General features: G+C 44.7%; 1 protein-coding gene across 1 annotated transcript in view; it reads left to right on the forward strand.

Moving 5' to 3' along the window:
- LOC139391058 (netrin receptor UNC5A-like) overlaps window positions 1–17,550 on the forward strand; it is a 491,035-nt gene that overhangs the window by 384,950 nt on the left and 88,535 nt on the right. The window contains exon 11 of the mRNA XM_071138544.1: window positions 645–813. Within this exon, the coding sequence (XP_070994645.1) occupies window positions 645–813 (169 nt within the window). The remainder of the gene's footprint in view (window positions 1–644; window positions 814–17,550) is intronic.

The raw sequence follows: 17,550 nt of genomic DNA on the forward strand, positions 1-17,550 counted from the left end.
CCTCCACCTTGCTCCCTTAACTCTATTTCCCACCCCCAACATCTTTCCCCCATCTTTCCCCCTCTCCCCTCTGGCCCCTACCCTACCCTCATCTAACCCTTCCCCACTACCCTCTACCCCCCTCTCCTCCCATCTCCCCTCTGCCCTGTACCCTCTACCCCCCTCTCCTCCCGTCTCTCCTCTGCCCTGTACCCTCTACCTCCCTCTCCTCCCGTCTCCCCTCTGCCCCTACCCTCTACCACCCTCTCCTCCCGTCTCCCCTCTGGCCCCTCAACTACCCTCATCTAACCCTTCCCCACTACCCTCTACCATTCTCCCCTCCCGTCTCCCCTCTGCCCCTACCCTCTACCTCCCTCTCCTCCCGTCTCCCCTCTGCCCCTACCCTCTACCACCCTCTCCTCCCGTCTCTCCTCTGCCCCTACCCTCTACCCCCCTCTCCTCCCGTCTCCCCTCTGCCTCTAACCTCTACCCCCCTATCCTCCTGTCTCTCCTCTGCCCTGTACCCTCTACCCCCCTCTCCTCCTGTCTCCCCTCTGCCCCTACCCTCTACCTCCCTCTCCTCCCGTCTCTACCCCCTCCTCCCCTCTACCTACTCCCCATAACGCCTACTCCCCATAACCCCTCCTCTCTCTCCACCCATGCAGGTTACCCCTGGTGGGCTGCCAAACCCTGCTGAGTCCCATAGTGAGCTGTGGTCCTCCGGGGGTGGTTCTGACGCGGCCCACAATTCTCAGCATGGACCATTGTTCTGACGCCTGTCCTGAGAACTGGGCCATCAGGCTGAAGAAACAGAACTACGAAGGCGTCTGGGAGGTGAGAACACACACACAGACACACACACACAGACACACACAGACACACAAACACACACACACACACACACACACACACAGACACACACAGACACACACACACACATTGACACGTGAGAGGAACAGCATTATAGCTAGATTACTTTATTTATTTATTTTATTTTGTGTAGCCCTTTTTTTTGCTGGTTTTTGTTCCAGCCCAACTCACTAATTGAGCACAAACACAGAATCTATAGGATGGGAGCTACTGTACATACGCCTGGTGTTGAGGAAATAGAACAATCGCAGGGAGCCCCGTAGGACGGCGCACAAAAAGCCCAGCGCCGTCCGGGGTAGAGGATGGTTTGGCCGGGGGGGGGCTGAGCGAGGGGGTGTTAATACTTGGATGGGAGAACGCCTGGGAATACCAAGTGCTGTAAGCTTCAAAAAAAGAAGAATGATATTTTTTTTTTAAATCAACCATGCGCAGTTATTCAAATGAAGTGCGCACTTCTCCAAGAGGAATTCAATTCTCTCCTCAAATGTCTCCTCTGACATTTAAATTGCATATAACCTCGAGGTACTTCTTAAAGCTCTTAAACCCTGTGTTTCTGACCCCCTGACACCAATTACAAAGACCCCTCTATACAGTACTGTTCCCTGGGCTACAGAGCCATTCCCCTCTCTACTCTACCTGTAGACTACATTAGAAAGCAGCGCAGAGATCCAACCTCCCCTCACCTTCATATAAATTCTTCAATGTCTGTGTGTCAGCTCAGGAATACTGTATGTCAGAGTAGTGAGAGAGAGAGAGAGAGGGGGGGAGGGAGGGAGGGAGAGAGGACGAATGAGAGGTCTGAAGGAGGGAGGGAGGGAGGGAGGGAGGGAGGGAGGGAGGGAGGGAGGGAGGGAGGGAGGGAGGGAGGGAGGGAGGGAGGGAGGGAGGGAGGGAGGGAGGGAGGGAGGGAGGGAGGGAAGGTGTCATTTTGAAAATCAAGTATACTTTAAATGCCCGGATGTCGTAGTCATTTGGGCTTTGACGACAGCTGATTGTTAGATATGGGGGATGTGCTGCTGAAATCAACGAATAGAAACATCAAGCCACTTTCTCCATGTGTGCAGTTTCTAAAATCTAGTATTGGTTTCAAATGCATGGATGTTGTACTCATCTCACCTCTTCATCTAGTAGAATTAGATGTATACTTAACCACAATGCATTTGGAAGAGGTGGGCTGAGAGTGATTCGGCCCCTTCAAGTAGCCATACCGTACAACTCAACAAGGCTACTTCGTTTGGAACATGCCGAATTGCGAAGCTTCTGCTGTGATAATTAAATTTAGGCTAAGTAGTTTTTTTTGTTGCTCTTAAAATGATCACAATTATTTAATCGTAGGCTACATCTATGAAATAAGTATTTAAAAAAAAAAACATTTTGTGGGAGGAATTTCTTGTTTCTAGTTCTCGTGGCCTTCGTCAAAGCTTTGAAACTAAATACAAAAAAAACATATTTTGATTTGTGCGTCGGCACCGAGGGGACTCAGGGCCTTAGCTGTGTTATTGATGTGATGCTAATCAGGCCTTTTGAACATATGGATTGGTTTAGTTCTGTAGTCTACCTATTCAATTATTTAATTTATAGATCAAGCCTTAGTAGTCATTCTGATCTCGTTCTCAATGATCAGTGCTTTAGTTTATTATGTTACTGTCTAGCGGTTCTGAATGTGTGATTCAGCCGACTGTCCATGTTGTTTTGCAATAGAATTTTGATTTGAACCTTTGAACAGTTTAAAGTCTGGCTACACAGTATGTTGAAATGGAACCAAATCATCTGTTTCTGCCTTCAGTCCTTTTTCATAAGGGTAGATGGGTTATGTGGGCTATGGTATACGTCTAATGTGATAGTCTGACTATAAACAGCCTGAGTAGGTCTATAACCAGCCTGAGTAGGTCTATAACCAGCCTGAGTAGGTCTATAACCAGCCTGAGTAGGTCTATAACCAGCCTGAGTAGGTCTATAACCAGCCTGAGGAGGACTATAACCCGCCTGAGTAGGTCTATAACCAGCCTGAGTAGAACTATAACCAGCCTGAGGAGGCCTATAACCAGCCTGAGTAGGTCTATAACCCGCCTGAGTAGGTCTATAACCAGCCTGACTAGGTCTATAACCAGCCTGAGTATGTCTATAACCAGCCTGAGTAGGTATATAACTCCATTAGGTTGAATGTTATAGTCTGTCTATAACCAGCCTGAGTAGGTCTATAACCCGCCTGAGTAGGCCTATAACCTGCCTGAGTAGGCCTATAACCTGCCTGAGTAGGTCTATAACCAGCCTGAGTATGTCTATAACCAGCCTGAGTAGGTCTATAACTCAATTTTCACATTGTTACAACACTGTCTGCCTCAGTTTGTATGATGGCCATTTGCATATACTCCAGAATGTTATGAAGAGCGATCAGATGAATTGCAAAGTCCCTCTTTGCCATGCAAATTATCTGAATCCCCCAAAAACATTTCCACTACATTTCAGCCCTGACACAAAAAGACCAGCTGACATCATGTCAGTGATTCTCTCGTTAACACAGGTATTAGTGTTGACGAGGACACGGCTCGAGATCACTCTGTCATGCTGATTGAGTTTGAAAAACAGACTGGAAGCTTCAAAAGGAGGGTGGTGCTTGGAATCGTTGTTCTTCCTCTGTCAACCATGGTTACCTTTTTTTTATTTTACTAGGCAAGTCAGTTAAGAACAAATTCTTATTTTCAATGATGGCCTAAGAACAGTGGGTTAACTGGCCTAGGAACAGTGGGTTAACTGGTCTAGGAACAGGGGGTTAACTGGTCTAGGAACAGTGGGTTAACTGGTCTAGGAACAGTGGGTTAACTGCCTGTTCAGGGGCAGAACGACAGATTTGTCAGCTCGGGGATTTGAACTTGCAACCTTTCGGTTAGTAGTCCAATGCTCTAATCTAATGGTTTCCTCGCCCCACCTGCAAGGAAACCATTGCTTTGCACAAAAAGGTCTTCACAGGCAAGGATATTGCTGCCAGTAACATTGCATCAACCATTTATCAGATCATCAAGAACTTCAAGGAGAGCGGTTCAATTGCTATGAAGAAGGCTTTAGGGCGCCCAAGAATGTCCAGCAAGTGCCACGAAAGTCTCCTAAAGTTAATTCAGCTGCGGTATCGGGGCACCACCAGTACAGAGCTTGCTCAGGAATGGCAGCAGGCAGGTATGAGTGCATCTGACAAACTCCAAGCATTGATTATGCAAGAATGGGCTGCCATCAGTCAGGATGTGGCCCAGAAGTTAATTGACAGCATGCCAGGGTGGATTGCAGAGGTCTTGAAAAAGAAGGGTCAACACTGCAAATATTGACTCTTTGCATCAACTTCATGTCATTGTCAATAAAAGCCTTTAAACACTTATGAAATGCTTGTAATTATACTTCAGTAATCCATAGTAACATCTGACAAACATATCTAAAGACACTGAAGCAGCAAACTTTGTGGAAATTAATATTTGTGTCATTCTCAAAACTTTTGGCCACGACTGTATACACAATATGACATTTGTAATATCTTTATTATTTTGGAACTTCTGTGAATATAATGTTTACTGTTAATTTTTATTGTTTATTTCACTTTTGTGTATTGTCTATTTCACTTGCTTTGGCATTTTTAACATCTGTTTTCCACGCCAATAAAGCCCCTTGAATTGAATTGAATTGAATTGAATTGAATTGAATGGAGAGAGAAATACTTAAAACTAAAACTAAAACTATTTGAGTGTGTCATTGAACCAATTGTACTTTATGGTAGCGATGTGTGCAAAATAACACTTGCAAAACAAGATTTCACCCAATGGGACAAACACCCCATTGAAACCCTGCATGCAGAGTTCTGTAGGATTCTCCTACATGTCCAGAGGAAAACTACAAGCAATGCATGCAGGGCAGAATTAGGCCAATATCCACTAATAATAAAAACTCAAAAAATAGCAATTAAGTTTTGGAAACTAAAATACAGTGACCCCCTCTCATATCATTACCAAGCCCTGCAAGGCAAGGAGCTGAGCAAAGACAAGAGTCCCCTCATCCAGCTGGTCCCGGGGCTGAGTTCACAAACCTGTTCTACTAACACACTGAAGTCTCAGTCCCCTCATCCAGCTGGTCCTAGGGCTGAGTTCACAAACCTGTTCTACTAACACACTGAAGCCTCAGTCCCCTCATCCAGCTGGGGCTGAGTTCACTAACCTGTTCTACTAACACACTGAAGCCTCAGTCCCCTCATCCAGCTGGTCCTGGGGCTGAGTTCACTAACCTGTTCTACTAACACACTGAAGCCTCAGTCCCCTCATCCAGCTGGTCCTGGGGCTGAGTTCACTAACCTGTTCTACTAACACACTGAAGCCTCAGTCCCCTCATCCAGCTGGTCCTGGGGCTGAGTTCACTAACCTGTTCTACTAACACACTGAAGCCCCAATCCCCTCATCCAGCTGGTCCTGGGGCTGAGTTCACTAACCTGTTCTACTAACACACTGAAGCCTCAGTCCCCTCATCCAGCTGGTCCTGGGGCTGAGTTCACTAACCTGTTCTACTAACACACTGAAGCCTCAGTCCCCTCATCCAGCTGGTCCTGGGGCTGAGTTCACAAACCTTTTCTACTAACACACTGAATCCTCAGTCCCCTCATCCAGCTGGTCCTGGGGCTGAGTTCACTAACCTGTTCTACTAACACACTGAAGCCTCAGTCCCCTCATCCAGCTGGTCCTGGGGCTGAGTTCACAAACCTGTTCTACTAACACACTGAAGCCTCAGTCCCCTCATCCATCTGGTCCTGGTCCTGAGTTCACTAACCTGTTCTACTAACACACTGAAGTCTCAGTCCCCTCATCCAGCTGGTCCTGGGGCTGAGTTCACGAACCTGTTCTACTAACACACTGAAGCCTCAGTCCCCTCATCCAGCTGGTCCTGGGGCTGAGTTCACAAACCTGTTCTACTAACACACTGAAGTCTCAGTCCCCTCATCCATCTGGTCCTGGGGCTGAGTTCACTAACCTGTTCTACTAACACACTGAAGCCTCAGTCCCCTCATCCAGCTGGTCCTCGGGCTGAGTTCACAAACCTGTTCTACTAACACACTGAAGCCTCAGTCCCCTCATCCAGCTGGTCCTGGGGCTGAGTTCACTAACCTGTTCTACTAACACACTAAAACCTCAGGACCAAAACATCCAATCAATCAGAATAAACCAAATTACAACACAATCAAAATAAAACTACATTGCTTATTGGGAAACACAAACACAAAGCAAAATGCAGTGCTATCTGGCCCTAAATGGACAGTACACTGTGGTTAAATATTACACCGTGGCTCAGTGAGCACAGCCTTGCCATTGAGAAGGGTAGACCCAGGGAAACCTGGCTCCCTGTAGAGGAAAGGCTGTGTAACCACTGCACAACAGCAGAACCTGAGACAGAGCTGCATTTCCTGACAAAATGTCAAAAATATATAAAACAATTAGAGAGTGTAATTTCCCCAAATTTGAAACTATTTTTCAAAGTTTCAAAGGCCTCTCTGATGAGAATAGGCTACCCCTTATTATTTTAATATTGTAAATATCCAAAGTACGTTTTGGCAATATGTACATTGTTACGTAAGCAAATATGTCACAATCGTTACATAAATAACTAGACCAGGGTGCAGAGTGAGTAGAGTTGCACATTTGATTGATCGTGAAACTTTAAAAAAATAACGAACGTCACAATATGTAGCGCACATAGGCACTAACACAAAACAATATCCCACATCGCAGGTGGGAAAAGGAGCACACTAAGTACGATCCCCAATTAGAGGCAACGATATTCAGCTGCCTTCAATTGGGAACCATACACACACACCAACATAGAAAAATACTATCTAGAAAGACCCTAGTCACGCCCTAACCTATACACCATAGAGAACCCTGAGGGCTCTCTATGGTCAGGGCGTGACAAAATTGACTTGAATGAGAGAGACAGAGGTGAAAAGAAGGAGATGGAATGATGAGTAGAGGAGACCTCTCTCCTCTCCTCTCCTCTCCTCTCCTCTCCTCTCCTCTCCTCTCGTCTTATCTTCCCTTCCTCCTCTCTGCTCTTCTATTTTATTATCATCAGTCTTTGTCATTCTGCCTGGAGTGTAAATTGAGGTTGAGAGTTGTCCTCCTCTCTCTCTCTCTCTCTCGCTCTCTCTCTCTCTCTCTCTCTCTCTCTCTCTCTCGCTCTCTCTCTCTCTGTCGCTCTCTCTCTCTCTCTCTCTCTCTCGCTCTCTCTCTCTCTCTCTCTCTCTCGCTCTCTCTCTCTGTCTGTCTCTCTGCTTTACTGTTTGTAGGGGTTATTGGCCTGGGGTTGACAGGGGCAGGGGATGGAGGTGGCTTTTTCTTTCCGGGTGGCTGCAGCAACGGTTCGGAATATCAGGAGGGGAGGTAGAGAGGGTGTTGGGGCGTAGGTCTTCTTTCATGTTCAATATTGGGCATAAATGATTTACCCCTCCGTGTAGGTGGGCGGTGGGATGTCAGAGCGATAGATTGGCCTGTCGAAGTCTGAGGTTAGAGCTGCACGTTTAATCATCAGCCTCTGGCTCAGATATATCTCTGTCTCTCTGCCTCCCTGTCTCTCTGTCTCTCTGTCTCTCTGTCTCTCTGCCTCTCTGTCTCTCTGTCTCTCTCTCTCTCTGCCTCTCTCTCTCTCTCTCTCTCTCTCTCTGTCTCTCTGCCTCTCTGTCTCTCTGTCTCTTTGTCTCTCTCTCTGTCTATCTCTGTCTCTCTCTCTTTGTCTCTCTCTGTCTCTCTCTCTCTCTCTCTCTCTCTCTCTCTGTCTCTCTCTCTCTCTCTGTCTGTCTATCTCTCTCTCTCTCTCTCTCTCTCTCTCTCTCTCTGTCTCTCTCTCAGTCTCTGTCTCTGTCTCTGTCTCTGTCTCTCTCTCTCTGGGTAGTTTCCCTAATCTATTCCCTATGCAGTCCACTACGTTTGACCAGAGCCAATGTCAAAAGTAGTTTCAAAATCCATGTTGCACATCACTGTTGAACAGCCATCTTCATCCACAACACACCAAATGTTACACGCGCACACTTCATACACACACACACGCCTCAGACATACAAACACCTCAAACACACAAACACTTCATACACACCTACCTCATACACACACACACGTCATACACATCTCATACAAACACCTCTCATACACACACCTCATACACACACACACACCTCAAACACACACACACACACCTCATACACACACACACACACCTCACCACGACCTCACCACGACCTCACTGTGTGCTCTTGGAATAATAGCAGCCATGTCATGACACTATGTCCAGATGACACAGGACATAACAACCATGTCATGACACTATGTCCAGATGACACAGGACATAACAACCATGTCATGACACTATGTCCAGATGACACAGGACATAACAACCATGTCATGACACTATGTCCAGATGACACAGGACATAACAACCATGTCATGACACTATGTCCAGATGACACAGGACATAACAACCATGTCATGACACTATGTCCAGATGACACAGGACATAACAACCATGTCATGACACTATGTCCAGATGACACAGGACATAACAACCATGTCATGACACTATGTCCAGATGACACAGGACATAACAGCCATGTCATGACACTATGTCCAGATGACACAGGACATAACAACCATGTCATGACACTATGTCCAGATGACACAGGACATAACAGCCATGTCATGACACTATGTCCAGATGACACAGGACATAACAACCATGTAATGACACTATGTCCAGATGACACAGGACATAACAACCATGTCATGACACTATGTCCAGATGACACAGGACATAACAACCATGTCATGACACTATGTCCAGATGACACAGGACATAACAGCCATGTCATGACACTATGTCCAGATGACACAGGACATAACAACCATGTCATGACACTATGTCCAGATGACACAGGACATAACAACCATGTCATGACACTATGTCCAGATGACACAGGACATAACAGCCATGTCATGACACTATGTCCAGATGACACAGGACATAACAGCCATGTCATGACACTATGTCCAGATGACACAGGACATAACAGCCATGTCATGACACTATGTCCAGATGACACAGGACATAACAACCATGTCATGACACTATGTCCAGATGACACAGGCATGAATAGCACACCATCCACCTAGCCTAACCAGCACATGCTCTCACAATGCAATATTGTCAGCCATGCCATGTGCATACTCTGTATAGAAAATAAAGCAACGCATATCAGCAAACACCTGAATGTGGTGACATCACCACAGCATTAAGAGGTACAGCCTAACATCACCGCGGCATTGAGAGGTACAGCCTAACATCACCACGGCATTGAGAGGTACAGCCTAACATCACCGCAGCATTGAGAGGTACAGCCTAACATCACCGCGGCATTGAGAGGTACAGCCTAACATCACCACGGCATTGAGAGGTACAGCCTAACATCACCGCGGCATTGAGAGGTACAGCCTAACATCACCACGGCATTGAGAGGTACAGCCTAACATCACCACGGCATTGAGAGGTACAGCCTAACATCACCGCGGCATTGAGAGGTACAGCCTAACATCACCACAGCATTAAGAGGTACAGCCTAACATCACCACGGCATTAAGAGGTACAGCCTAACATCACCGCGGCATTGAGAGGTACAGTCTAACATCACCACAGCATTGAGAGGTACAGCCTAACATCACCACGGCATTAAGAGGTACAGCCTAACATCACCACGGCATTAAGAGGTACAGCCTAACATCACCACGGCATTAAGAGGTACAGCCTAACATCACCGCGGCATTGAGAGGTACAGCCTAACATCACCACGGCATTAAGAGGTACAGCCTAACATCACCACGGCATTAAGAGGTACAGCCTAACATCACCGCGGCATTGAGAGGTACAGCCTAACATCACCGCAGCATTGAGAGGTACAGCCTAACATCACCACGGCATTAAGAGGTACAGCCTAACATCACCACGGCATTAAGAGGTACAGCCTAACATCACCACGGCATTAAGAGGTACAGCCTAACATCACCACGGCATTAAGAGGTACAGCCTAACATCACCACGGCATTAAGAGGTACAGCCTAACATCACCACGGCATTAAGAGGTACAGCCTAACATCACCGCGGCATTGAGAGGTACAGCCTAACATCACCACGGCATTAAGAGGTACAGCCTAACATCACCGCAGCATTGAGAGGTACAGCCTAACATCACCACGGCATTAAGAGGTACAGCCTAACATCACCGCGGCATTGAGAGGTACAGCCTAACATCACCACGGCATTAAGAGGTACAGCCTAACATCACCGCAGCATTGAGAGGTACAGCCTAACATCACCACGGCATTAAGAGGTACAGCCTAACATCACCGCGGCATTGAGAGGTACAGCCTAACATCACCGCAGCATTGAGAGGTACAGCCTAACATCACCACAGCATTGAGAGGTACAGCCTAACATCACCACGGCATTAAGAGGTACAGTCTAACATCACCGCAGCATTGAGAGGTACAGCCTAACATCACCACAGCATTGAGAGGTACAGCCTAACATCACCACAGCATTGAGAGGTACAGTCTAACATCACCACAGCATTGAGAGGTACAGTCTAACATCACTACAGCATTGAGAGGTACAGTCTAACATCACCACAGCATTGAGAGGTACAGCCTAACATCACCACAGCATTGAGAGGTACAGCCTAACATCACCACAGCATTGAGAGGTACAGCCTAACATCACCACAGCATTGAGAGGTACAGTCTAACATCACCACAGCACTGAGAGGTACAGCCTAACATCACCACAGCATTGAGAGGTACAGTCTAACATCACCACAGCACTGAGAGGTACAGCCTAACATCACCACAGCATTGAGAGATACAGCCTAACATCACCACAGCATTGAGAGGTACAGCCTAACATCACCACAGCATTGAGAGGTACAGTCTAACATCACCACAGCATTGAGAGGTACAGCCTAACATCACCACAGCATTGAGAGATACAGCCTAACATCACCACAGCATTGAGAGGTACAGCCTAACATCACCACAGCATTGAGAGGTACAGCCTAACATCACCACAGCATTGAGAGGTACAGCCTAACATCACCACAGCATTGAGAGGTACAGCCTAACATACCATAGAACTAGTGTAAAACACATGAAAATAACAAAATAAAACAGAAGATGAATTAATACCAGTATTGAGACATGTTGACTAGATTGATGTGAACGCTACAATAACATACGATATGATAACACCGGTCACTAGAGCAAAACTGTTAGAACAGAAGATGGACTGACAAGGAGGACAGACTATGGGGAGATACATGACACATGACTAGACATGCTAATTAACAGCCTAAACCTACTGTTGCAGATACATGACACATGACTAGACATGCTAATTAACAGCCTAAACCTACTGTTGCAGGTACATGACACATGCTAATAAACATCCTAAACCTACTGCTGCAGATACATGACACATGACTAGACATGCTAATTAACAGCCTAAACCTACTGTTGCAGGTACATGACACATGACTAGACATGCTAATTAACAGCCTAAACCTACTGTTGCAGGTACATGACACATGCTAATAAACATCCTAAACCTACTGCTGCAGATACATGACACATGCTAATAAACATCCTAAACCTACTGCTGCAGGTACATGACACATGCTAATAAACATCCTAAACCTACTGTTGCAGGTACATGACACATGCTAATAAACATCCTAAACCTACTGTTGCAGGTACATGACACATGCTAATAAACATCCTAAACCTACTGCTGCAGATACATGACACATGACTAGACATGCTAATTAACAGCCTAAACCTACTGTTGCAGGTACATGACACATGCTAATAAACATCCTAAACACATGCTAATTAACATCCTAAACCTACTGCTGCAGACACATGACACATGCTAATAAACATCCTAAACACATGCTAATTAACAGCCTAAACCTACTGCTGCAGACACATGACACATGCTAATAAACATCCTAAACCTACTGCTGCAGACACATGACACATGCTAATAAACATCCTAAACCTACCTAGTTTCATCTTTACTCATTCATTTTAAACAACAATTAGATGCAAGCCTCACAACTGAGACTCTTGAATAAACAGAGTTATGGTAATGTGGCTGTATTGTCTCTCATGAGTTTCACAAACATTAAACGAAATGGACCAGTTCGTAGCTGGATTCTCCCCAGACCGCGTACACATTCTCCAAAACATGGACATTGTTCAGTTCTCAAGTTCTATGATGGAGAAGAGGTTCCTTTGTTCTCCTGTGAAACCTGCTCTCTATACCTGCCTGGCCATGAGGACAGAGACTCCTCTAGGAATTTATGACCTGCGATAACAGAGCCTGGGTGTAGGGGGAAGAGAGAAGTGGTGATAGAGATGGGGGGGGGGGGGGGTGGTACTCGCTATCCCCAAAGAGGGCCACGTCATGACAACTGGTAGTATATGACTGGGATGACTTGTAAAATATAGCTCATCACTGAGAGTATATGCAGAAATAACTTATATCGATATTGATGCTGCACTAAATGATTAACGTCTTCATAGAGACTGAAATACTGTCGAATCACCATGACAACACCATCTCCTGCTCATGATTAGAAAACATTGCTACTTACTCCCTGTATATTGATGCATTGCTTGCATGCTAGCCTATAGCATAGGCTAGTTCCTTCCTGGAGGACGGGGAATGATCCCCCCCCAATGGGGTGTGTGTTCACGGAGCACGCCGAGTCTGCCTGAAAGATGGTATTAGGAACAAACGAGATGCTATATGATAGCTAAATCTACTTAGCTAGCTAGTTTGTAGCCACTATTGACTGACAAATGTAGAGCAGCAAGATGGTTGATCCTCACTATCAGTGTAGAGGGGTGGAAAATTTTTTATCAATTTTGAATTCAGTCTGTAACAGAACAAAATGTGGAATAAGTCAAGGGTATGCATTATTTTCTGGAGGCTACCTCAATTACCTCATAACCCAGCACAATGACTCAGTACTGGTAATGTTATTACCTGGTACTCCCTGTATATAGCCATGTTATTACCTGGTACTCCCTGTATATAGCCATGTTATTACCTCCCTGTATATAGCCATGTTATTACCTGGTACTCCCTGTATATAGCCATGTTATTACCTGGTAATCCCTGTATATAGCCATGGTATTACCTCCCTGTATATAACCATGTTATTACCTGGTACTCCCTGTATATAGCCATGTTATTACCTCCCTGTATATAGCCATGTTATTACCTGGTACTCCCTGTATATAGCCATGTTATTACCTGGTACTCCCTGTATATAGCCATGTTATTACCTGGTACTCCCTGTACATAGCCATGTTATTACCTGGTACTCCCTGTATATAGCCATGTTATTACCTGGTACTCCCTGTATATAGCCATGTTATTACCTGGTACTCCCTGTATATAGCCATGTTATTACCTGGTACTCCCTGTATATAGCCATGGTATTTTTACCATTGCTATGTATCTGATGGCCGAATGGTAAAGAGCACCCTTACCTGCCGATCTATAAATTACGTCTCCATATACTAGCATGGGTAGGATGGTCATCTGAATCAGGGTTAGTTTGGCAGCCGGGGTGAAAGAGGAGCGATTACATTAGAGGAAACTTTAGCCTGCAGCTTTGATATGTGCTGAGAGAAGGACAGTGCACCGTCTAGCCATACTCCCAAGTACTTGTATGAGGTGACTACCTCAAGCTGTAAACCCTCAGCGGTAGTAATAACACCTGTTAATTAAGGGGGGGGGCTTCCTTTTATTTAAAAAACATGTTGAGGGGTGGATCAGCTTTAATATTGCCGCTAGATTGTTGCTTCCATCAATGTAATTGTCTTCATAATTTCCAATCCCCCATATATTATTTTGGGGAAATATATATTCAATTCAAGGGGCTATATATATATATATATATATATATAAACATACACACATTTTTTTTTAAACCTTTTTTGTTTTGCAATGATGGGTTAACTGTCTTGTTCCGGGGCAGAACGACATATTCCCCAAACCCTACCGCCCATCGCCCAATTGGAGTAAACTAATAAACACTTGGGCTTCTACCTTCAGTTTATACATATTATAAACATTTTACAGACACAATCTATTTTACAATAGTTATATTTTGTTTGTTTTTAAGTCCTTCCTCTATTTCTGATGTCCATCCAGTTTGATTTCTATTTGTAACTGTGCTATTTCACAACAACATTTCAGAACCTATATACAGTTGAAGTCGGAAGTTTCCATACACTTGAAACTCGTTTTTCAACCACTCCACAAATGTCTTGTTATCAAACTATAGTTTTGACAAGTCGGTTAGGACATCTACTTTGTGCATGACAAAAGTCATCTTTCCAACAATTGTTTGCAGACAGATTATTTCACTTATAATTCACTGTATCACAATTCCAGTGGGTCAGAAGTTTACATACACTAAGTTGACTTTGCCTTTAAACAGCTTGGAAAATTCCGGGGAGGGGCCAGTTGAGTATAAGACTGTATCATCTGCAAATAAATAGTTGAGAGAGATTTCTATTGCCTGAGCTATGTTGATGATGTAAATTGAGAAGAGTTTGTGGCCTAGGATTGAGCCTTGGGGTACTCCCTTGGTGACAGGCAGTGGCTGAGACAGCAGATGTTCTTTATACACTGCCTTATTTGAGAGAGGTCGTTAGCAAACCAGGCCAAAGACCCCTCAGAGACACCAATACTCCTTAACCGGACCACAAAAATGGAATGGTCTACCGTATCAAAAGCTTTGTCAAAGTCAATAAAAATAGCAGAACAACATTGCTTAGAATCAATGGCAATGGTGACATCATTGAGGACCTTTAAGGTTGCAGTGACACATACATAACCTGAGCGGAAACCAGATTGCATACCAGAGAGAATACTACAGACATCGAGAAAGCCGGTCAGTTGATTATTGACAAGTTTTAAACAGGGCAAGATAGAAATAGGCCTATAACAGTTAGGATCCGCTTGATCTCCCCCTTTAAATAAAGGATGAACCGTGGCTGCCTTCCAAGCAATGGGAACCTCCCCAGAGACGTGAGATAGGTTTAAAGGTCAGAGATAGGTTTGGCGATTATAGGGGCAGCAACCTTAAAGAAGAAAGGGTTTAAACCGTCCGACACAGATGTTTTTTTGGGGTCAAGTTTAAGGAGCTCCTTCAGCACCTCGGACTCAGTGACCGCTTGCAGGGAGAAACTTCGTAGCTGGGCAGGTAAAAAGAGGGAGGAGCTTCGGGGCTAGTCACATTAGAAGGGGTGGGGAGATGAGGAAATGTTGGACGGGCAATGAGGCATGACTGAGTCAATGACCATATTAGAGCCACATATTTCCCTCAGATTACACAGGTCCACAAAAACTCCCATATCTATTTGGTGAAATTCCATTTTTTTTGTTTTGTTTTGTTTAGCCTTTATTTAACTAGGCAAGTCAGTTAAGAACACATTTTATTTACAAATGACGGCCTACCCTGGCCAAACCTGGACGAAACTGTGCCAATTGTGTGCCACCCTATGGGACTCCCAATGTGATACAGGGGCTGTAGTGACGCCTCTTGAGATGCAGTGTCTTAGACTACTACGCCAGGAGCCCACAGTGGTACATCACAGCAAGCAATGTCTGTGACCTGTTGCAACAAGAAAAAGGTCAACACATTTGCGCATAATATGGCATTTGATATGTCTTTAATCTGTTGGAGAGAGAGAGCGAGAGAGAGAGAGAGAGAGAGAGAGAGAGTGAGAGAGAGAGATAGAGAGAGAGAGAGAGTGAGAGAGAGAGATAGAGAGAGAGAGAGAGTGAGAGAGAGAGAGTGAGAGAGAGAGATAGAGAGAGAGAGAGAGAGGGAGGGAGGGAGGGGAGAGAGACAGAGAGAGAGAGAGAGACAGAGAGAGAGAGAGAGAGAGAGAGAGACAGCTCCACAGGTAACTTCCACAAAACTGTGAACAATCTCAGAGACAAGACAAGAGGCAGAGAAAGGGAAGTAGAGGGTAAAAGAGAAGAAGTTAGTGTCACAAAGATGTGGATATTAAACGGTTTCTCTCTCCTCTGCTCTCCAGTCAGAGAAACATAGACATTATTAGATTTGATTAGAGACTATATTGTGATTGCATAGGAAATGAACTGTGTCCATTCTGATTCTATTGCTGTGTATAGTGTGGTATCAATCCCATGGGGCTAGAACACGGGATGGCTGTGGTGGACAGTTTAGTCTCATGTTCATTACGTTTTTTTAAATTTATTTTTCATTTGTAAAGTGTGTTGAAACATTGTATAAAAAAACTCTAAATAAATAGTGATTTTATATAAATCTGTACAGGGACCATTTTGGCTGTAGCCAAGTGGGTTGAAGCTAAAGGCCCGCTTGTGAATGTTTGGCGTCAATCAAAGTTTACTCCTTAGGTAATTTATTGATTTTAATCAGGCTTTAAATGCTCTTATCTGATAGATTAAATGATCAAAGACTTTTCATTGTCTTCAAATGCTACGAAATCAACAACTATCAACTAACAGAAACAGGGCATTAAAATCTTTCAGAGTATAGCGGCAGAGATTGTTCTGTGTCCATCAAAGGTTATTTTTTAGGTTTAGGTCATTTATCGATTTAATCATCTCACTGATAACAGGATCAACGGACAGCTTCTATGTATCTTTTATTTATCCAATGCAGCATAAACCAGTTAAAAACATTAGCAAGTAGCAAAGTAAAGCAGTACTCCTGTATAAGCCTTAGTGTGTCATCTAGGTCTGTTGAGCTGTTGGTAATTGTACTGTTCTGGCAGGTAGAGCTGTTGGTAATTGTACTGTTCTGGCAGGTAGAGCTGTTGGTAATTGTACTGTTCTGACAGGTAGAGCTGTTGGTAATTGTACTGTTCTGGCAGGTAGAGCTGTTGGTAATTGTACTGTTCTGCAGGTAGAGCTGTTGGTAATTGTTCTGGCAGGTAGAGCTGTTGGTAATTGTACTGTTCTGGCAGGTAGAGCTGTTGGTAATTGTTCTGGCAGGTAGAGCTGTTGGTAATTGTTCTGGCAGGTAGAGCTGTTGGTAATTGTTCTGGCAGGTAGAGCTGTTGGTAATTGTACTGTTCTGTCAGGTAGAGCTGTTGGTAATTGTACTGTTCTGGCAGATAAAGCTGTTGGTAATTGTACTGTTCTGGCAGGTAGAGCTGTTGGTAATTGTTCTGTCAGGTAGAGCTGTTGGTAATTGTACTGTTCTGGCAGGTAGAGCTGTTGGTAATTGTACTGTTCTGCAGGTAGAGCTGTTGGTAATTGTTCTGGCAGGTAGAGCTGTTGGTAATTGTACTGTTCTGGCAGGTCGAGCTGTTGGTAATTGTTCTGGCAGGTAGAGCTGTTGGTAATTGTTCTGGCAGGTAGAGCTGTTGGTAATTGTTCTGGCAGGTAGAGCTGTTGGTAATTGTACTGTTCTGTCAGGTAGAGCAGTTGGTAATTGTATTGTTCTGGCAGATAGAGCTGTTGGTAATTGTACTGTTCTGGCAGGTAGAGCTGTTGGTAATTGTTCTGTCAGGTAGAGCTGTTGGTAATTGTACTGTTCTGGCAGGTAGAGCTGTTGGTAATTGTTCT

This window comes from Oncorhynchus clarkii, chromosome 31, assembly GCF_045791955.1.
Source record: "Oncorhynchus clarkii lewisi isolate Uvic-CL-2024 chromosome 31, UVic_Ocla_1.0, whole genome shotgun sequence".
NCBI lineage: Eukaryota > Metazoa > Chordata > Actinopteri > Salmoniformes > Salmonidae > Oncorhynchus > Oncorhynchus clarkii.